Raw genomic sequence first — 23,211 nt, forward strand, 5'->3', positions numbered from 1 at the left:
TAGAGTGGTGCAGGCTAGAGTGAAGTGGTATAGAGTGGAGTGGAGTGGAATTGGTGTTGTGTAGATTGCAGTGGCCAGAGTAGATTGAGTTGAGTTGAGTGCAGTGGCGTGACGTGGAGTGGTGCAGGGTAGAATGCAGAGGCATAGAGTTAAGTGCTGTGGATTAGAGTAGCGTAGAGTGGATTGGCATTCAGTGAACTGGCGTAGAGTGGTACAGAGTAGAGTGCAGTGTTGCAGAGCACAGTGGCGTAGAGTGGGTTGGTGCAAAATAGAGTGACCTAGACTGTAGTGGTGTAGAGTGCAGTGGCAAAGAGTGCAGTGGTGCATAGAAGAATGCGGTAGTGTGGCATGGTGTAGAGAGGCGCAGAGTGCAGTGGCATAGATTGAGTGGTGCAGATTGAGTCCAGTGTATAGTAGAGTGCAGTGGCATAGAGTGGGAGATGCATGGTGTGGTAGTGCGCTTCATTACAGACAATACAATGATCATTACATTTGCACAGACATACAGTTTTACTGATAAAAGTATACAGTGCACAAACGATAATGTGTTGAACTGATATATTCCGAAATATCTGCACTGTGCATTTACATTTTGTTGTGTGTCTAAAAAAAAAATAACATCATGCCGTCTCCCTCCAGCACATTCTAATTAGCCAGTATGATTGTTACATAAATCCTCTCACTTTGAATTCGGAGAAAGAGAAGTAAACACCATGCTCCCTCGGAGGACCGAACCTGACATTTGACTTTTGCCTTTGAATGCACAGTACTGACCAGATGAAAGCAATACTTTAACGCCTGTTTACAGAAAACGAGCACTCTGAAGAATACAGTAAACAGGAGATGGACAATGGAAGGGAGAAATTGAAGCTATACAGCCTAAAACAAACAAAGCCAGCAAATAGAAAGCACGCAAATGTGTGTTACAAAACACAAAGCCAGTGGTAAACAATAGGATCACTGAATTCCCAGGGAAGCTTCCAGAAAGTCCCCAAGAGGTCGTGGCAAACTAGACAGCTGTGCTGTCTGGTAAGGTTCAGCCTAACAAAGGTCCCTCAAGCTAAGACAAACATGTGTCTAGCCTTGAATGCAATCCAAGTGGTCCTGAGAAGAATTGTTCATGTCTGTCTTCACATTAGCTTCGGAGTGAACATCCACATTTTAATCTAATCGGGGTTTTTGTGTGTCCTGCCTTGACACCCTCCCTATTGAATAAACAGCATTCCATATACGAGAGAAAATTCCAACTCTGCAGCCACGTTGTCTATTTTTCAGTTTTAATTTTACAAACAGGTTGTCTTAAGTCAGTGATGTGGGCTGCTCAGTACCCGAGAAAACCAAGCAAAAAAAATGCATTTTTAAAAACTAGCCCTAGTAGTGAATCCAGTGTGACATGACTGCTCATTGTGTCCTAAAAAATGCAGTATTCTGCATAAAACACTATTTTCTCCCAATTTATGATGATCTCATGGAGAAGACGACCTTGGCTAAAGCCCTACTAAATAAATAAAATATGCAGGATTTCTGTGTAGCCCTGAGCCTCCACCGAGAAATATTAGATAATGTAGTACAAATATTAACTGCATGATATATTTAATGGACCTATAATAATGTTCCATTCCTCCCACACCTCTGGATATTGCTCATTGAAGATTAGTAGTAAGTAATACAGCATTTTTTCCAGTGCTGCTCCCTTAATTGTTTTGCATCTGTGCATATAAAACCTGTTTTAGTTCGATAATTGAGATACTACTATTTTAATAACTTTGCTTCCCAGAATAACGTATTTGTTTGTTATCGATATAAGATAAAAGCCATTTTGTGCGAGAGTGTTTCTTTTGACAATAATCGCTTTACACTGATTTATCTCCTGTTTAGATTGAGTATGAGCACAGTTGCAGCAGAATCTGACACCGTTACAGTAGAAACCGCGAACTCTGTGACCCTAACTCGAGATACTGAAGGAAACCTTATTTTTCGTTGTCCTCAAAATGGTATGTTGAGTAATGAAAATGCATTTGCTAGATTATTTTTGGTGTCTGTAAAGTATTGGTTATAGACTTTGGGTGAAGTGAAGTTAGAGGCAAGCGGCAATAAGGGCATAACAAGCATTTGCAATGCTATAGGGCACTTACGCGAGTTTGAGGTATTGGCCTGGTAAATGACAATGCCTTTTATTTATGTTTTTGTTTTTTAAAACCTAAATAAAACTCGTTGTCATTTACAATGCCAATGGCTTAAACTCGCGTAAATGCAAGACCAATTGCATTGCAAATACTTGTCTTTAAAGCCTGTTTATGTACCACACCCATCTGCCATGTTCTTTGAAAATCCCTGTTTCAACAAACTGGTTATCTGACCGAAGCCCCTCAATTCCCTCGTGCTCCTTTCCCAATTACTTACCAAACCAAAGGCTCATCGAAGCGCTAAGATGATTTTTTTTGTGGTCATTTGGTAAAACATGTCGCAGGAGAGGGAGAGCATAATTTTAGATCACACAATCACAGCACACAAAAGCCTTCACTAAGCATGACCGCATAATTTTGCATTAAAGCACCTGTTGCTCGCAGCGCCGTGAAACAGCAAAGCCGGGTGGCAAGCACTAGATTAAAAACACGTTATTGATTAACCCCAATTTGTCCAGAGCTCGGCATGATTAGCACATGCAGTCTCGTGTTTTGCATTCCGGCACTTCCAGCCATGAAATGACAACCGGGTAAATTGGCCTACAAGTACCAGGATGCAAAGCGAGAGGACCTGTTGACAAGCGAGAGAGCTGGGATGTCTCACCTGTGTCTATCACAAACATACACCTCCTCTGTCCTTCCTTACAGTTCTGACCGAGTTTTAAAACTACAAGCTAACCTCGTAACATGTTGCATAGTGAAGATGGTTTACATTTCGAGAGAGAGAGAGAGGAAAGACTTGTACACTCTGAACATACACATTTTGGCAATAACACTCCCACAGGTCCAACAATAGAGAGAACAGCATTACATATTTTCGTGGAATTCCATTTTCCTCGCCACATTTGACAAACAGCCGTAAAGCACTAACAAAAACTACCCAGTGAGCAGGGAAAATACATATTTTACTCGCAGGGAGCACAAACACACTCGCTCCTCTCCAAGCGAAATGCTGCGATGGAAGGGGGTGCGGCATGCTCGGGGGAAAGCACCCCGGTAAGAACTCAAAAAAGGCCCTTTTTTGTGGACTTATCCCTAACCTGGTATGGGTCTGCCTGTCTTTCCTGCACCAGGCAGGCCTTGGATGCAAAACTTGGCCTCTTCAGGTGGGACGGCAGTGGCCACAAACTCAACCGAAAACTCGAGGGCTGGGGGAGGAGTTTAAAGAAGGCACAGACAACGGGAGAGGAGGGCGGGGTTGTAAAGAAGACACCACTGAAAGAGAAACACGACAAAGAAAATAGTACTTACAGACTAAAGAAGGCCTATCCTGTAACAACCGAAGTAAAGGGGCCAGTCGCCATGGAAGGTTACAAATGAGGACAAGGCCGTACTAAGGAGGGACTAACAAGGCAGTTACTGAATCAGAAGTCTGCGTTTACGAAGGTCAAAGACACAAGCCAATGAAAAATATGGGCGGAGAGTGGGCGAAGCTTCTCTTCCATACTCCAATACAACAAGTCTCCCAGAGCGGCACAGGCGCGCTGACTCAGGCTCGACCGAAAATGCTGACATAGAACGTCTCCAGTGATCAGTGAAATGTTGAGTTCAGAGTGTTTTGTTTTTCCTGGTTCCACGTTGCAGGTGCATGTTTTTTTGCATGTTATGTTTGTGCACAAAACACAATGGTCTCTGGTCCATCTATCTTTTCTTTCAGTTTTAAAGAAGGTACATTTACACACACTTTCTGGTTAGCTCACAAATAGACCTCACAGCAGCTGAGTTATTTAAGTTACAGGAGCCAGAGGATTACCTTTTTCTTCTGTTTCCATGAAAGTGCCGCTGTGGAGGACATGTATTAATTCCCTAAGACTCCTCTAGATTGGGCATTGGGAAAATGGTTTTCACAGGCACCCTTCATTTGGTGATATAGATCAGTACCAGACCAAGAAAAACACAGCAAAACCTTAATATTTCCTAAAGTATGAAATATGTATTTTGCTTCCCTTAGGCTGAAAGATTGGAGAAAGGGGGTCGATATACGTATTCTCCATAGTCAGACCCTGTGTAGCTTTTAGATATGTTTGATGTCTAACAGATACGGCCCATGCAAGTGATGTTGGAAAGTGAGGGTGTTGAGTGGGATTATTTTGCTGTCAATTTAATCGACTGGCATGGTGACTATGGTGAACATTTGGTTACTTTACTTAGTTCAAAAGGCTGATGGAATGTTAGTTCTTACACATACCCAGTATATCTATGGAGCAGATATCCTCTTCTTACTGTGAGCTGCTTATATGTTTCATGCTTAGCAACACGAAGCGTACTAAGGTGTAAGTGCTTTAAAAAAGAAACACAGAAATGCATGTTGTGAGAAAGTGCACTCTTTCTGCATGGTTGCCCCCACGTTTTGCTGAATTGCTGAGGTGCTTTGACTGAGTTTGCCCTGGGCTCCTGCTAACCAGGTACCCAGGACCTATGTTATTTCCCTAAAAACTGCATTGAAGCCTAAACCCAATTGGCATCTCTGGCCACAGGTCACCCCTGGTAAATGGTATCACAGGTACCCAGGGCACTGTGACCAGAGAAGGCCTCTAAGGGCTACAGCACTTATTGTGCCGCCCTTAGAGTTCCTGTACCTTCACACTCACACACTGCCTTTGCAGGCTACGTGTTTTGGTGCAGAACAAAGTGAAGTGTCGACATGGCACACATCCCTGTGTGCCATGCCTCCATCCCACTGCCCTGGCATAGATCAGTCACCCGTCTAGCTGTGTGCACTATACCAGTGGTGAGGGTACAGGTGCATGAGCCCTGTACCCCTACAGTAGGCATTGTAAGTGCAGTGCTGCCATTAAGAGTATATGGTGCTGGGAGTTTATTACGAACTCCACAGCACCATAATGGCTACACTGAAAACTGAGCAGTTTGGTATCAAACATCCCAGCACATTAAACCCACACTGATGCCAGTGTGAGATCTAATGAAAAACGACCTAACATTAGTGTCCAGGCGGTGTGGCTGCTTTCAGCTGCCACCACCAGACATGTTTCTGGACCCCTGGGTCGAGAGCCTCCTGCTCTCTGGGGCCTGAAACAATGCACATCCTGGGACAAGGTGCCAAGCCTCCTCCCCCAGGATGGGCAGGGTTCATGAAGGGGAAGCTTCAAAGACTTGCCGCCTTTGTGAGCTTCCCCTGGTCACTTTCAGCAACTGGTCCCCACTGGTTCTGACCCCCACTTTGGGTGGGAGAACCGGCAGGAAAAACAGGCGAGGAAGAGAGGTGTGCCCACCTCTGCCAACTCCACTCCTCCGGTGGGGGAGGCGAGGTGAAGCAAAACTCTCAGTCCCCGCCATCTTGCAGATGGGGGGACTCCGCCAACCAGGGAAAGGCGTATGCCCCCTTCCCACTGGCATAATAGGGGGTGTACCTACCCCAGGGAAGGGACTCATAGGTCCCAACCTTTTTACCTACCTTTAACGCCCCTAGGGTCACCCCTGCACCTTGCTTTCTCAGACCAGAAGAAACTTAAAGAAAAGAAGATGGGCTGACCAGCCGTGCTGAAGCTAACGAGGAAGACGCCCACTGACTTGACCCCAGCTCTACCGGCCTGTCTCCACCTTGAACCTGCTCCTGCGATATCCCGGTGTGTCCTGCAGCCAGCAGGAGGACCTCCCTGACTTCAACCACAAAAACTGTGTCTCCCATGAACACCGGATTTGTTCATCTCCAACCTCTGGCTCCGGCCGGACACCGCGACTCCAGACCACTCTGCACTCGCTGTCCATGGCCCAAGCGTGAGTGGGCAAACGCCACAAGGATGTCTCCCCGGCGATCCTGAACCTAGATCCTGCGACCCCTAACCTGCCTCAAACCTCCAGCCGACACCTACAGCCTAAATCCGGAAGGTCCCCCCTAACCGCGGCAAGGAGCTGGTAAGAAGATCCAAACCTAAAAGGCACCCCTGCACCAGACGCCCCACGGCCTTGGGTGGCCCAACCGATGGTGCCTAACCAACCCCCAACATCCCAACTTACCTCTCGAAGTGGTGGTCTCACCCAGAAGACCTTCGTCCCCAATCCTGCAGTGCCTTTGCGTACCGGAGGTTCCCCATTGCAAACAACACGGCGCCCGACGTTGAAAAAGGCACCCTGCACCGGCCGCCCTAGTGCTGCTGAGGGTGCACCTTTGGTGCTACTTTGTTTCCCCATTTGCTCTGAGCTAAAGTCCAGGAGCTTTGCTCCCACAGCCAAGTGGCCTGCTCGTCAGCAGCCACCAACAGGAAGCACTCTATCCCCCATTGGATAACATTGGGCCTCAGCACTCTCAACCCGGCTGCCCTAGTGCCGCTGAGGGTGTAACAAGAGTGCATCCCTGACCCTGGGGGACTCCTGAGTCTACCTCCAGAACCTCAACTCCCACTACCAAATACTTACCCTAAAACCAATAACACTATTTTCCTCCATAGGATACCATTCACTGTTTTTCTTGGAAAAGTTTTGAAGTGTGGAGTTTGAAAACCTAAAGAAATTCTTCAAAATTGCAATAACTAACAAACGATTTTACTTACCTATTTACAGGAAATGTCCCAGTGTAGTATGTAGGTATACTACACTGTGTAAGAAAAGTAATCTCAAAAGTAACTTACCGGTAATTTTATTGAAAATCCTATGCAAAGTATATGTACTGTATTTACAAAGCATTGCATTTCTCAGAAACAATACTGTAAGTCAAAACAAAGTGCATGTACAATTACAATCCAAACTGTATTTTTATTTATTTATTTATTCATAACGTTTTATATAGCGCGAACAAGATCCCGAAGGATATCAGAGCGCTTTACAATATGATGGGAGGAAGGAAAATAAATGCAATATCAACATCCGGTAGAGAGAGAACAAAAAAAAAAAAGACTGGAATGGTCGCAGAAAGCGGGACAACTGCGCCCAGAAGGGTAATACAATAAGCAGGTGTACACGGGCAACGAGGGGGGGGGGGGGGGTCACATTGTGCATTAAAGAAGAGCCATTACAAATGGCGGTACCATGATAGTGGGAACAATGACGACGAGCAAGTGAGCCTATCCCTCTTAGGGCAAGAATTTCTTCATTAGGAATCGTTTAGCTTCCAATTTGAAAACCTTCGTTGAAGAGATTCTGCGTACTTCTGGTGGAAGAGAGTTCCATATCTTTGGGGCAGTGCTGGAGAAAGCTCGATGACAAGTTCTTTTTTTTTTTGTTCATGATAAGTGGTTTCATACAACTGTATATTTACTGCAAAGTATATATCACTTACCTGTGCCAGGCGTGCTTGGTTCTAGAAAACAAAATTAACCAAAAGTATATTTTTATACAAAAACAATTTGTCTGAAGTTGTGTCTTTGAGTGTGTGAATTCATTTGCTGACTGAGTGTGTAGAACAAATGCTTAACACTGTCCTCTGATAAAGCCTTACTGCTCGACCACACTATCACAAATCGAGAGTGAGGTGCTATCAAACTTTACCTCTGCCTAGTATATACAGAGCCAGCTTCCTACAGGTGTATCAGGATCTGTCCTTGTTGATCTTTGAGTCTGAGCGACTTGGTGTGGGGGTGGTTTTTTTTATCCTCTTGCTGTAGCTCGTGTATGGAGGGTTGTGTCTATGAAAATGTGCCAATAACGAACTTAGGGTTGCATGAACTTTTGTGTGGGTGTTCGGGATTAAGTGTGCTTAGATAGCAGAGAATATGTGTAGTGGTGTTCATTGTCTGTGTAGCATGTTTATGCTGTGTTGTTTACAAAGTTAATGAAATTAATACTGCCATGCGTGTACATTCCCCACTTTGCTGAAATATATAGTTAGTTCAAAACGTCAATTACAGTAATGCAATGACATATAGACTTCACATGAGTATTCAATAAATGTGTTAAATCGCTTAGGGTGTACAGGGGCGCAGAGCAGAATAATTGATATGTTTAACTGGGTATGTAAGGGAATAAAAATGTATAAGCGCCGGTGGCTGAGTGAAAGAGTCCGTATAGTATTTGAGAGGTGGGAGCCTTTTGTGATTGAGTCACTGTAAAGTTTACCTCTGACCAGAGTGAGAAGTGATAGAGGCAGGCCACTGAGTAAAATAACTGCAGACACTGGATGTGAGTTGAGGATATGACAGAATCCAGTTGCTCTTAGCTTTGTCTTGCAATGCGTTTTCTTACAAATTTCAATGTTTTAATTAATATACACCAAAAGCCTTTTAGTTTTTGATCGTTTGCTATATAAGAATTCAGTTCAAATCAGAATTGTGATGCATCTATGGTGCACTAAAACTCTGGAAGAGGGCGCTAATTAACCTACAGATGAGGTCATATTGAACAAGAAAGCAATAATGTTACATGCATTGTTTTATGATCTCCGAAACGGAAGTTTGATGCATCATTTGGTCTATGTATTGAGTTTGCATGAAAATCTATGAAACGTTATTTACAAAGATTAGTGAATGTGCATTCATTTGTGCCCACATTGCTAACGTAGTTTAACAAATTATGTTTTTGCCAACTCATGCATTTTTTTTTTTTTTTAAAGATCATGACGTGAACTCCGAAGAGAACTTAGAACCTTCTCAAAAACGATTTTGTTTTTCTGAGGATAGTCAAAGTGCAGATGAATCCACTCCATGTATTTCAATCCTTGCTAGTAAGTAAAAAAGATCTGTAAACAAATATAATCTATTTTGTTCATTAATTACAAACTGGTTATTATCCTTTTTATCAGTTTAAGATTTCAGACAGTTACAGTTTAAATGAGCGAACAAATAAGATTTACTAGAGGATCCGACTTAACACACCCATGTCTCAAATTAATCCCCATATTGCCAACCTTCCTATGTCCTTTTCCAAGATTGGGGAGGGAAGAGATAGTAAGCAAAGTTATAGCCACAGAACACCTTCCTGCCATCAATGTGTTGCAGAAGCATCAGTGTTTGATATTAGTAAGCCTAATCATCTGATGTTAGGGGCAAGTTCTTATCAGAATATTTTAAAAATTAGTTTTTCCCCTGTTCAAAAAATGGCCTGTGCAAGTTAGTTTAGCGTTGTTGGCTTCAAATCAAAAGTTGCCTATGCCGGATTTCACGTTTGCGTCTATGTTTGATTTAAGTGTCCCTTCACCACCCTGTGTCTTGAGATAGAAGCTGGATAATGTTTTTTTTTTTTTTGAAACCGTTTATTGCAATCTCAAATATATACAGGTACGGGCCTACAACCTTCCGGCCGGCCGCTAAAATGACAGAAATAAATGACATATATACAATAAGGTACTTGGCGTTACAGAGACGCTAAAGCAGGAGGTATCAGCAACGTGGGCCACATGACTCTGAGCCCACAATACGGTTTCGTTTTATACAACACAACAACATAAAACCACACCCGCAAGGCAACCCGAGAGCGAAAATGACAACATACGCTCCTCAAATGGGGGGACCCCAACCATACACTAAAATCGAAGGAGGGGAAGGGGAATAGGTCTGGGACTGGGAAAACTCTGTGCCCGGGATTGAGGGAGGGGGTCATCTAGGGGGACGGAGCTGGTGAAGCGGGAGGCAACAATGGCGGCTCGCAAATACCCCCGCGGTAGGCGTTCCAGGGGCCCCACACCTTCAGCCACGCCCCAGGCTTACCCCGCGCCACATACACCACCTTCTCTCGGAACATGCACCAATCCATGTGTTCTTTCCAGGCCGACACTGCCGGGGGCCTCTGGGACCCCCACAGTTGAGCGATGTCACGTTTAGCAATCATATAACCCAGCGTCACCCATCGCGTCTGCGGAACCGAGTAGTCGGTCGGTTCCCACACATTCAGCAGGCATCTCCTCGCTTCAGGCACCAGCACGACATGCGTAACCGCTCGCAGGACCTCATGCACACCACGCCAGAATCGCTCCACCCTCGGACATTCCCACAGAATATGTAAAAAGGTCGCCAATGCACCGCACCCACGCTTACACAGTCCATCCTCGGCATAGCCCATACGCAGAAGCCCTGGCCCCGTCACGTACACCCGGTGAAGTATCTTAAGCTGGACGAAGCGAAGGCGAGCCGGGATGGCCACCTCCTTCGGGGAGGCCACCGCGGAAATCCAGTCCTCGTCGTCCAGCTCCAACCCATCGGCAACCCAAGCCTCGCGGAGCCCAGTCAGTAAGCCCGAGCGGTCATTAATCAACTTCTTGTAGATGAGGGAGATCGTGCTGTCCGGAACGTGGCCATCTAGCACTCTATCCTCCAGTGGGGAGGACTCCGGGATGGCGGCCACGTCTGGGAAGACAGAGCCCAGTGCGTGACGGACCTGCAGGTATCGAAAGTATTCACTGCCCTGCAGCTGAAACTCCGCCTGCAGTGTCTCGAAAGTTTTGAATCCTCCCCTCGTCCAGAGGTCCCCCACTGTACTAATGCCTATCGTGTCCCACCTATCGAAGCCCTTCGAGGTCCATAGGGAGCCCAACCTCTCAGACGCATACAACGGTGACGCCCGGGTCAAACGGTCCTTCCATCCCATAGCTGCATTGGCGGCGTGCCATACTCGCACCATGACACGCGTGGGTCCCGTCAGGCGGGAGTCGGGCACGCTAGTGTAGAGCGCTCGATTGTAATCGCCACCAGGCAGGAGCATCTTGTCCATTTCAAATGCCGGGTTTAAGGCGGGCCCGTAGAGGCCGTGATTAATTGCAGCTAATTGGGAGGCCCAGTAATACCGCTTAATATCCGGGAGGGCAATCCCTCCGTCATACCACGGGAGCGTCAACTTTGCCAGGGCTATACGCGGCCTCCCGTCCCAGAACAGGCGACGCTGCAAACTCTCCACCTCACGGAAGTAACGCGCCGGGACCAGGTCCATCGAATTCTGGAGGGCGTACAGAAAGCGCGGTAACGACATCATCTTGAACAATGCCGCCCGGCCGAGCGGCGAAAGCGGCAAGCGCCGCCAGCGCGCGACGTCCTCCTTCAAGCGCTGGAGGGGGGGAAGCAAATTCCGCTCGTAGCGGGCCACTGGGTCCAGCGTAATATAGACGCCCAGGTAACGAAACCCCTGCGAGGCAATCTGGATCGAGCAGCCCCGCGGGAGAACAGGAGCCTCCCCGGAAAGCACATAGACACAGGATTTAGCCCAGTTGATGACAAGACCTGAGTTACGGCCAAAGGAGCGCAGAACATCGACCAGGACAATCAGTGATTTACGCGGGGAGGCTAAGTACAACAGGATGTCGTCGGCGTAGAGGGACACGCGGTCCGCATACTCAGGGGTCCAACGGAGACCACGGATAGAGGGGTGCCACCGCAGCCACTCCGCCAGGGGTTCCAAGGCCAGTGCAAACAGGAGCGGCGACAGGGGGCAACCCTGTCGCGTGCCCCGTCCCAGCACGAATGGGGCCGAGACTCGACCATTCACCACCACCTGCGCCAATGGGTCAGAGTACAACAATTTGACCCAGCTGATGAATCCCGGGCCAAATCCAAATTTCGCCAACATCGCCCAGATGTACGGCCACTCGAGCGTGTCAAACGCCATGGTGGCGTCCAAGGACGCCAAGATGGCCGGCTCCCGCACGAATGGAACACGCGCGAGCACCCCGTGCAAGCGCCGCAGGTTAAGGGCCGTGTTGCGATGGGGAATAAAGCCGGACTGGTCTTGGTGGACCAGATCGCCCACCATGCCGACCAGCCGGTTGGCAAGCACCTTGGCGAGGATTTTAGGCTCCGCATTCAAGAGCGAGATCGGCCGATAGGATGTAACCCGGTCTCGCGGTCTCCCCTCCTTGTGGATAACCACGATGGTAGCTAGACGCTGGTCCGGCGGGAGGGAGCCCCGCGAGTGGGCCGCAAGGAACATCGCGCGGAGGTGAGGTGCCAGTACATCCGGTCGCAGCTTGAACAATTCGATAGGAAGGCCATTCGGGCCCATGGCCTTGCCCGAGGCGACCGAGCGTATGGCGAGGGCGATTTCATCCGAGGTGGGAGCGGCATCCAACGAATCCCTGTCCTCCACTGAGAGCGAGGGCAGCGCGATGTCCCGCAGCAGGGCATGGGAATCCTCCTCCGAGCAGGGAGAGACCGGAGAATATACCTCGCGGAAATAATCCGCGAAGCAAGAAACAATGCCTTCCGGCTCAGTAATTCGTACACCATCCATCCTCTCAATCAGCGGGACCACACGACTAGCTCTCTCCTTCTTATCCAACCACGCAATCAGTTTGCCAGCCTTATCACCCACATCGTACAGTCGCCCCTGTTGCTCTCTGCCAAGGCCCCTGGCCGCCTCCGTGACGAGGGCCCTATAGGCCGCCTGTTTAAGGTGTAGAACATGCAGCGCCGCGTCAGTCACCCCACTCCCCAGACCACCCTCCAATTCAGTAATTTCGGCCTCCACCCGGGTCACCTCCTCCTGTGCGCGTCTGCGGGCATGGGAGATAAAGGAGAGGGCCTCCCCTCTGAGAACTGTTTTAAAGGCTTCCCACAGGGAGATAGCCGACGGAACGGACCCCACATTCTCCTCAAAATACCGTTGCAATGATTTAATCAGGTCAGCACGAATAGTGGGGTCACGCAGGTACCAAGCATTGATTGGGGCTACCCTGCCCTCTCCCCTCGGGAAGACACCCAAGTGCAATAGGAGCGGGGAATGATCTGAAATACCCCGCGCCAGATGGCGCACCTCTCCCACCCTCCCAGCATAAGCCGCAGGGACAAGGACATAATCAAGCCGCGAGAGGCTACCATGGGCACCCGAATGGAAGGTGTACTGCAGCTGGGTGGGATGCTTTAAACGCCAGCAGTCCACCAATCCCAGTGTGTCTAAAAGGCCCGCTAACCACGCCTGTGCCCGGGGGAGGTCCCTCGGGGGATGACGATCCATAGTCCCAGAAGCCACCGCATTGAAATCCCCCCCAACCACCAGAAGCCCCCCCGGGAGGTCAAGGAGGAGGCGCCCCAGATCTGCAAAGGTGGTGGACTGTAGCCCCGGTGGGACGTACACAGAGACAAAGACAACTACCTTGCCCTCCATCCTCCCCACCAAAACAGTGTAGCGTCCCCTCTCATCATGGCGCACCTCGTCTATTTCCAACGGGAGCGAGTTCTTCACCATGATGCCCACCCCCCGTGAGCCCGACGTGAAGCCCGAGTGGGCCACCAAGCGATAGCCACACCGATTCATGGCACAAAAGGAATTACCAATAAGGTGTGTCTCCTGCAGAAAGACCACATCAGGCGAAATCCGTTTCAGATACTGCAGGACCACACCCCGCTTGATCCTATCACCCAGTCCGTTAACATTCCAGGACAACAATGTCAAATCCCTACCCCCCATCACATAACGAAGCCATCAGTTGTCCCCCCCAGAGCATCTCAAAAGCAACAATACAATAACGGGTTTGCCTTGCGGTAAAAACGAACCACACCCCACCCCAACCCACCCAACCCAACAGAACTCCCCCCACCCTGCACCCCTGCATGAGCCCAAACAGCCCCCCCAAAGTGCAGTGTGCCTGTCGCCCCATAGATAAGAAAACTAACTAGTCCCCCAGAGGAGGAGGGAGATCCCCCAAGAGACCCCACACGACCTCCACAGGAGGGGAACTTACCCTAACAGTCAATAGTGACAACAACGCAGTCCAGAGCAAGGCCTACCATTAGTCCCTCAGTCCTGATCCGGCGGGCCCTCCCCACCAACCGCACCCCCCCCACCCCCCCCGGCCCCGATCTCCGGGCAAAGTGTCTAGCCAGTCCCCGGCCACCTCGGATCGATCAAAAAAGTGCGTGTGGCCATCCACCTCCACTCTCAGCTTAGCTGGAAAAAGCATCGCATATTTGAGATTCAGGTCCCTTAGGCGACGTTTAACACCAAGAAAGCTCAGCCTCTGCTTTTGGACTGCCGGAGTGAAGTCAGGATAGAAATTGATGTCCATATTATCAAGTCTGACCGGCCCTTGTAGCCTGGAAGTCTGTAGGATAGCGTCTCTGTCCCGCAAATTGAAGATCCGGGCGATGAGAGGCCTCGGAGGGGCTCCAACCTTAGGCCTACCCCCGGGGACCCTGTGGGCACGCTCCACCGCAAAGAATTTACTCAGCCCCCGAGGCTGGAGATGGGTGAGAACCAGGTCCTCAACAAATAGATCCGCCGCCTCCGCCTCGCGTCCCTCCGGCACCACGATAATGCGAACGTTGTTCCTCCGGGCACGACCCTCGGAATCCTCCAGCCGACGATTCATCAGGGCGCTCGCCTGGCCAAGCCTGCGCACCTCCTGTTGGAGGGCCGCCACGTCCGTTGTGAGGCCCGTGGTAGAGTGGGCCAAAGAGTCGACCCGGTCGTTGGTTTTAGACAAATCAGCCCTCACGAGGCCCACGTCCACGAGGACCGAGTCAATCTTCTGGGCCAGAGTGTCGAAGCGCTGGTCCACCGAGGCCTTCATCTCGGCGATGGCGCCCATGACGTCTCGGAGGGTCAGGTCCGTGGGCAGAGCGGAAGCATCAGTCGGGCCCGTAGGGGACCTACGCGGCGCCTCTGGGGATCCCTTCTGGAGGGTGTAGCGGTCCATACTGTTGGATTGCTGGGCCACGCCACGGCGGGTCGATTTTATCTTAGCCCGATCGCCATCTTGTTTTGTGGACATGGTTTCGATCCCCAAGACGAGTCAGTCTCCTCAAGAAAGGGGGGGGCCGACAATCCAGTTCAAGGGGTCCAGGGGGGAGCGACCACCGCTCCGCCGGACGTACCGCAGCTGGCGGACCGGCAGGGCACCCCAGCGAGACCACACCACCGCACACCGCCCCGCAACCCAACCTCGCCTGGCAGCAAGGAGGGCGCAAAAGCGAAAGTGAAAGTGCAGGGTACGCGAGTCACCCAGCCTTGCCCGCCGCTGTTGTTCACTTTGTGTCCGGATCGCCGCACAACTCCAGTACGGGGGGCCCGTGTGGAGAAGGCCGCAAACCTCAATCGATGCTCCTGCCGGTGTCCGAGGTCCGATTTAAAAACGGAAAACGGGCGTCACCTCTGCTCGGGCTCACAAATGCAGTCCCCTCATCTGGGACAGGATTCTGTCAGGATTTATGCAGGAGGTCGCGGAGGTCCTCGGGAGCCTCGCACCTACGCGGCCATCTTGGTTGCGCGCTAGGCTCCTCCTCCGAAGCTGGATAATGTTGTTCTTATTCTTCAATTAAAGCAGAAACTATTAACTAAATGTATTTATTATGTGTTTTAGATTAATTTTCCTCTTTAGGTAAAGATGATATTTGAGAGGAATGCATGCTAACTTATGCTGTTTCTCGAATAATGCTGTGTTTGTGACTGAAAATATCTCTGAAATGAAAGAACCAAAATCCAATTATTCTTAGACAATCTCTGATGTCCAAGAAGGATCGGGGGAAAAAAGGGTAGTAGCGTGATTCAGGCTAAACTCTTCAAAAATCAAAACAAAGTAAGCAAGTTCAGTATCACATTTATTAATCCTTATCTACTTATATTGTAGAAATCCTCTAAGAAAATTGGCCTCTGTCATTCAATAAATAGTAAACAATGGCTCCAGGACTTTTAGTTGCTCTGCATTTGCAGCCCAAACAATGCATTCAGATTAAGTTCTACTTGCACATCACATTACACCAACAGTACTCATTAGAAACTACTGTGAGCATCATGCACTCAACATATTCATATCATTTGCAACCTCAGTGGTGCTAGTTATACTGGCATAGCAATATTGTTTTATCAATCTATCCAGAAGTCATTAACTTACACCAACCATGTCCACATGCAGAATGGTATCAAATACACATAATGGGCAAAGATGCTGCTAAACATAACCATCTGAGGCCAAGCAATAGACAACCACACACCCGAGCAGACGAGAACATAAATGTCCTTCGCCAGAAACATTCATGCACGCAATGCTGTACACTGATCTAGGCGCCACTATATATTATATCAGGGGTCTCCAACCTTTTCTGTAATAAGAGCTACTTATGTTCAATAGAACTAATTGAGAGCTTGTAATATTATTTGGGTTGTAAAAGTGATCAAAAGAGATTACATTAGTGACTACCATAAGCAAAGTCACTACCGGAAATAATATCAGTGCATCATGCATGGTTGCAAGCAGTAATGTATAAAAGAATATGGAATCCCTCCACATGGGTAATACATAACCGCTATCGCTGAAATGACTCTGGCACCAAGGTAATCAAAACCATTTGTAAAAAATCTTTAAAATTCACCCATTTTCTCTATTTATCAGTTTATGAGTTCTGAAAATATATTTTTTTGTCTCAGCCATGCACTCTAAATTTAGTATACATATTCAATAAAGTAAAAGTTTCTGATTTAGTAGTCTGGGTTGCACACAGAAGAGCTACTTACAGGGACCTTGAGAGCTGCCACTAGCTCATGAGCTACTCGTTGGAGAAGCCCGTATTGTATAATCCATAGCTAATCATTCCGTAGGGCTATTCCAACCTGCACACCACTAACCCAGTGTGACTTATGTCTACATAATACAAACCTGATAAAATATCAACAGATCACTTTAACTCCAGTCCTCCAGAATCCTACAAATGTAAATGATACAACGATTTCGGTAGCATTTGCAGACCATACAAGTAGTGGGCATGCACATTAAGGTTGTGCTTTATATAGCACCATCCCAGCCTTTTTATGAACATTGACTGAAGTACAATGCATTTTAAAACCGTATTTGTTTGAGAAAAACACAGAATTGAGGTTGCCTGGGAATATTAACTAATATTTTAGTGGTCTTTCACAGTGCTTTGATTGGAAACCTCATATGTTCTTAAAATTACTACTTGGATTATTAATGCCTTAGATGCATGTCCTCTTTTGCTTAATTTAGGTTTTATACCACCCACTCTCATTACCAAGGTGACCTCTTGCTATTCAATCGTAGATGGTTGTGATTGTGACTTCCCTTGAATCCAGATTAGTTTGGAAACAAACATGTCTATTCCGATATATAGATATATACATTGAGATATACCAGTTCCATTATTGACCTTCACAATAGAAATAACAAAAGCATTTGACAAATAACATTGTGTGAAAATAGAGCCAAAGAACTAGAAGAGGATTTAGAGTGACTTCTTCCATCAGCTAACATCTGCACTTATATCTAGTGCTCAAAGATTTTGAACTTCACAGGTCTGGTCATTCTCCTGGCACCGATTTCCATATTATTGTTGTGTAATATTTTGATTGTAGTGTGTAGGAAAGTGGGTTTCTGTTGCAGAAACCCCCACCCCCCACCCCAGCCCACACACTTTTTGCTAGATTTCTGATGCACTGTGACTTGATGCACCCTGGGACCCTACCAATCGGGTTCCCAGGGCCTATGTTTTTCCCCCAAATGGTACCTTTGTATCAACAATTGCCACATGCCTGGCCACAGGCAAGCCTCTTGTAAAAGGTACAATGGGTACCAAGGGCACTGTGACCAAGGAAGGCCTCTGAGGGCTGCAGCACCTATTGTGCCACTCTTAGAGGACCTGCACCTTAACCCACACACACTGCCACAGCAGGCTGCATGTTTTGGTGCAGAGAAAAGTGAAGTCATCAAGCACATCCGTGGACTCTATACCTTACTTTGGTATTGTACATGCAGAGCCAGCTTCCTACATTGGTGGATCAGCAGTGTGATGTAAAGCCTTCCATTTATTGGACTAACTTAGTCAACCTCTGATCACATGACAAGAATCCAAAAATTATCTTTAGTACAAATCAATTTTTGAATTGACCATTTTTTCCTCAAACTCTAGAACCCTTGTTAGGGCCTGGTGTCCAGTCCCTGTAGCATTTTTCTTAAGAAAGTAAAAGTCACTAAAGTTAGGGAGGAGTTTCTACAAACTATTAGTGTTGGTCTTCCAAAAAGAACCCCACGTTAGATAAGTAATGTGCAATCCAGGGAATATGGATGAGAAGCTAAACCTCACCCCTTACTCAAACCTAGAGGTTAAAGAGTTAAGGCTTCTCTGCAAAGCTAAGCAAATGAGAACTGGATCCAACCCTACCAGAATACAACTCCTGGAGTTCCTGGCAGGGCATGTGAGGGACCACACCACTGAAGAAGGTGAAGACCTTCAGTAGGATGGCGAGGTAGTGAGGAAGATGAAGTAATAAACCAACCCTCTCAGCTACTTCTGGAGGAAGGGAACTTTGTGTCCTACCCTCCACACCCAAGAGGTACAGGGGCTGGCTCCTAAAGAGGTAGGGTCAACTCCCTTTTAGAAAGGATGGCCAGGAGACTTCGCTCCTAGCTCTAGAGAGAGAGAGTCAGAGAGAGAGAGAGAGAGAGAGAGCGAGAGAGAGAGAGAGAGCGAGCAGAGATTAGCATAGGACCCATCAATGGGGGTAGCAATCTAAAAAGCTAAGAAAAAGAAGGGTCTTATGATCCTAAAATCCCCAGAAGGATTGTACCATAAATATGAGGATGATGACATCACCAAGTCGTTCACAGACTTTGAGAGCGCTTGTGAAGCCAGGAAAGTGAGGACATCTAACGGGGGGGGTGCACACCTTTGGGAACTGTTCTCTGGTAAGTGCAGAGACGGACTTCTGACCCTTAGTGCGACAGAAGCAGAGTCCTATTAACTCATTAGGAGATTTGGACTCTCTACTGAGGAGTACAGAATTACGTTCGGGGGGCTCAGAAGTCTCGGAGTCAGTTCTGGGTGAAATTCATAGACTACTCAGTAAAACACTAGGTGTCTGGTTGTCTGGAAGTAAAGTGCAAGATTATGATGGTCTTAATAATTTGTTCATGAAAGAACACATTTTAAGTAACTGCATCAATGAGAAGTTACATCCGCATCTGTTAGACCTAGGTCCAATTTCTCCCCAAGAATTGGGAAAGAAGGCGGACCACTGGGTCAAGACAAGGGTGACCAAGACATCCAGTGGGGGTGACCAAAAGTAAGGGGTAAAAAAACCTCCCCATGGGAACGAGTTTGAGAATCCTAAAGATAAAAATAGGGAGTCCCAGGTAGACCCTCCCCCCCCCCCCCCCCCCCCCCCAAAAAAAATCCTGTCCAGGAGAGAGGGCCCAAAGACACCCCCCCCCCCCCCCTCAACCTAAAACTGGGTATCAAGGTAAGAATTGGAATCCCAACAAGGTATGGTGTCACAGCTGTCAAAAGATAGGACGAGACACCAAGGACCCTAGCTGTGCTAAAAACAGTGCCCCTAGTGTAACTCCAGGGGTTGCTAGTGTAGCCTTTGAGGATAGTTCCTCAGATGAGGAAGTCCTCCTAGACTGTAACTGGAAAAGGGGCTGAAAAGGTGAGTTGGAGATTCCAGAGGGGGGGTAGACACTTCCACCACCTACTGGTAAATGGAATCCCAGCCACTGCCCTGAGAGATACCTGTGCCAGTCACACTGTGGTGCTTGACAGGTTGGTGCTCTCAAACTAGTATGTCCCGGGGAGACAAAAAGAGTAAGGGCTTTCCCAGGGAAGGCCTCTGTTAGGCCTGTGGCTGTAGTGCCCCTAGAAATAGCTGGGCCCCTTAGTTGGAGAAAGGTGGTAGTCAATAAAGATCTTCCACTTGAATGTCTCCTTGGGTATGACCACCCAGAGTTTGGTCTGAGCCAAAGTAGGGTACTTGTCCAAGGACAGTCCCCACCCAAGGATACTGGGACGACTGACCCTGCAGTTAGTGCAGATAGGCTGCCAAAGAAAAAGAAGAGACAACGTATGGAAGGTGGACAACTGTTATCCACAGTTCTGTTGGGCCAGGGATATTCTATCCCAGTAAGGGAGAACTCCAAAATTGGCACTGATGAAGCTCACCCTGGCCCACATAAAGACCTGACTAGTCAGGCAACTGTCCAGCCTGAGTTGGTGGCTCCTCAACTGACAAAACAGAGGATGGAAAAAGGGTGTTCACTACAAAGCAGAGTGGCACCCTACACTAAAACAGCTGAAGGGCCACCAGAACCCAAATAAGCATGTAAGTTTGTTCCTTCACCTACCAGTGAAGAGCTAAAGGTGTGGTTTTGGGCACTGACAGATGTCAGTGGCCTTTGCTGGGTGTTAGCTTTCATGGCATCACTGTGCTTGGCATGGTGGTCTAGCCCCCTGCCAAATAGCAAGTTAAGTCCCCTGACCCTGTTGGACATGGTGGGGTTACTCAAGCTATGGGAAACCTCTGTTAGTAAGTTAGGACTTGCCCTAGCCAAGTTAGAATTTGCAGAGGTAGGCACCTCTGAACCCAAACTAAAAAGATGGGGTAAAGACACTAAAGAATTAGGAAAGGAGCATTGGGAATTGGGTCCTGAAACTGTTGAGGTAGGCCAGCTCCCCAAGGGGACTGACCTAGACAGAAGGATGTAAAGCAGAGTAGGCCCTGCAACTTTCAAACCACTTCCTCTACTCTTCCTGGCCTGAATGACTAGGAAGACTCTCACAGGTTTGGCTGAGTCTCCTGACCTTTGGGCTGGGTGGAAGGGGCTTGTGTAGGAAAGTGGGTTTCTGTTGCAGTAGCCCCCCACTTTTTGCCAGATTTCTGATGCACTTTGAATGTATATTTCCCTGGGTCCCTGCTAATCAGGTTCCCAGGGCCGGTGTTCTTTCACGAAATTGTACCTTTGTATCCACAACTGGCACATCCCTGGCCACTAGCAAGCGCCTTGTAAATGGTACCATGGGCACTGTGACCAAGGAAGGCCGCTGAGGGCGTCGGCACCTCTTGTGACACCCCTAGAGGCCCTGCAGCTTAACCCACACCCCTGCGTGCCGTGCTTGCAGTCCACTGCCTAAGGCCTAGGTAAGTCATACCTCTTGCAGGGTGCACTAGTCCTAAGATGAGGGTACAAAGAAATGAGCCCTGTACCCCTATAGTGTCCAAGTCCATTCATAGACATTGTAAGTGTAGTGAAGCCATGAAGAATATATGATCTGGTAGTTGGTCACTACGAACTGCACAGCTCCATAATGGCTTTACTAAAAACTGGGAAGTTTGTTAGCAAACCTATCCGCACATTAAACCCACAATGATGCCACTGTGGGATTTAATGTAAAATGCACTCAGAGGGCGTTTTAGAGATGCCCCAGGCAATATCGACCAATCCTAGTGAGGTTTCTGAATGACTGCCTGCCATTGCCACCACCAGACAGGTTTCTGGACCCCTGAGTAGGGGCCTCCGTTCTCTGGGTCCAGAAACCAAGCCCATCCTGGGCAGAGGTGTCATGCCTCCTCCCACAAGATGGGTTGTGCCCAGGAAAGGGGAAGCTTCAAAGGCCTGCCTACTTTGGACGATGTCCCTGCCTTATGCTGCCCCCAGCAACCGGCACCCACCGGATCTCCTTCCCCCCCCCACCACCACCACCACCACCACTTGGGCGGGAGAATGGGCGGGATATCCAAGCTAGGAAGAGAGGTGTGTCCAGCTTTGCCAACCCAACCCCTAAGGTGAGGGAAGCGAGGTGAAACACACATCTCAGTCCCCTCCATCTTGAAGATGAGGGGACTCAGCCAATATTAGGAAGAGGCTCGTGCCCCCTCCCACTGGAGGGTAGTAGAATAGGGGGTGTACCCACCCCAAGGAAGGGACCCATTGATCCCAACATGCACAAACCGGCATGCCTCATAGCAGATGACCCCCAGAACCCTAAGGACCTGCCCTGCAATCAACTAGCAGACTCTGTCTTCAGTGAGCACCAGATTTGCTCAATCCAAGGACTAAACAGTCAGAGTCCGGACTCTGCGATGCTGCACCACCACTCTGCACCCAGCCGCCACAGCCTGAGGTCGAATGGCCCCATACTCCAAAAAAGGCCCCCTGGTGATCATAAGTTGGGATCCGGTGACCTCTGATCTCCTACAAGCTTCGAAACTAAACCTAAAGCCTTTACTTGAAGAGTCCCCCCGACTGTGGCTGAAGGTGGTAAGACATCTGCTCCCTTGCTCGAATCGGTTCAGCAAGTCCGACCACGTCTGTCGCCAACCGCGGCCTAAGGAACCCGACGTTGAAGACACCCCAGCCTTCCAAGGCCTTTTCTGCCTTGGGTGGCTCAAACGACGGTGTCCAAGCATCCTCCCAGTCGTGGGTCGCCTCCAAGAAGTCCTCCCAACAGAGCCTGCAACTTTCCGAAACAGACTGTCTCCGGTGAGAAGCCCAGGAACCGCAACGTCCGCTTTACCTCCTGCACCCGGCTGCCTCAGTGCCGCTGGCGGTGCAGTTCTTGTGTCAGTCTTTGGCACTGCAGTGCCGACTGTAACCTTAGGAGCTTTGCTCCCACGCTCAAGTGGCTTGCACGCCAAAGGCTCCTTTTAGCCTGCTGGCTGACCTTGGGCCCCTGCACTCTGCACCAAGCCGCTGGTGGTGCAACTAGAGTGTCCATCTGGTCCTTGGGGAATCTTGGTCCTAACGCCACTACCTCCACCTCGTAAGTCAAATACTTACTGCCGAGATCCATAACAATTTTTCCTCCCACAGGGACTCATAGTATTAGATTTTGGGTCTAGAAAGTGTTCTATGTAGAACTGCTAATGTATGGGGAAAAGTAATGTAACGTAATCTGAGAGTATTTACTGTGTAATGCCAAGCATTCTGAAAAGTGATATCAACTTGTAACTGTTAGAATTACAAGAACAACTGCATTTCCTTGAACAGTTATGTATTTGAAAGTACTTCTTTCCTACCTCAACCAAGTATTGGTTCGTTCTATAAATAAACCATACGTATACATTTTTTATATTTACCTAATTGATCTGGATTCAATCTGAGTGTGTGTCATCAGCCTTGATTGATTGAATTCAATAAATGCTGAACACACCCGCCTGATAAGCCCAACTGCTCGACCACACTACCACAAATAAAGCTGTTTGTGATTATCGAATTTAAGCTCTACTATACCTCTGTAGATCCCCTGTACTCTGTGCACCTTATACCTTTCTTTGGTATAGTACATGCAGAGCCAGCTTCCTACATAGTTCGCATCCAGCCAGAAGGTAAGGAATGTGTTACTGATTGGACAAGAACAAAATTGAAATTCACCAAAGAGTTCCATGACCATATAGAGGAACAAGGACAAAGGCACAATTTCTTTAT

The 23,211-nt window shown here is 48.3% G+C and overlaps 1 protein-coding gene across 5 annotated transcripts in view; it reads left to right on the forward strand.

Annotated features, from left to right (window-relative positions):
• DMTF1 (cyclin D binding myb like transcription factor 1) overlaps positions 1-23,211 on the forward strand; it is a 514,121-nt gene that overhangs the window by 36,598 nt on the left and 454,312 nt on the right. For all 5 annotated transcript variants that reach the window (XM_085652911.1, XM_085652914.1, XM_085652913.1 and 2 more), the window contains exons 2-3: positions 1,879-1,994; positions 8,692-8,802. In XM_085652911.1, the coding sequence (XP_085509037.1) occupies positions 1,879-1,994; positions 8,692-8,802 (227 nt within the window). The remainder of the gene's footprint in view (positions 1-1,878; positions 1,995-8,691; positions 8,803-23,211) is intronic.

The sequence above is a fragment of the Triturus cristatus genome, chromosome 4_1, assembly GCF_964204655.1.
Source record: "Triturus cristatus chromosome 4_1, aTriCri1.1, whole genome shotgun sequence".
NCBI lineage: Eukaryota > Metazoa > Chordata > Amphibia > Caudata > Salamandridae > Triturus > Triturus cristatus.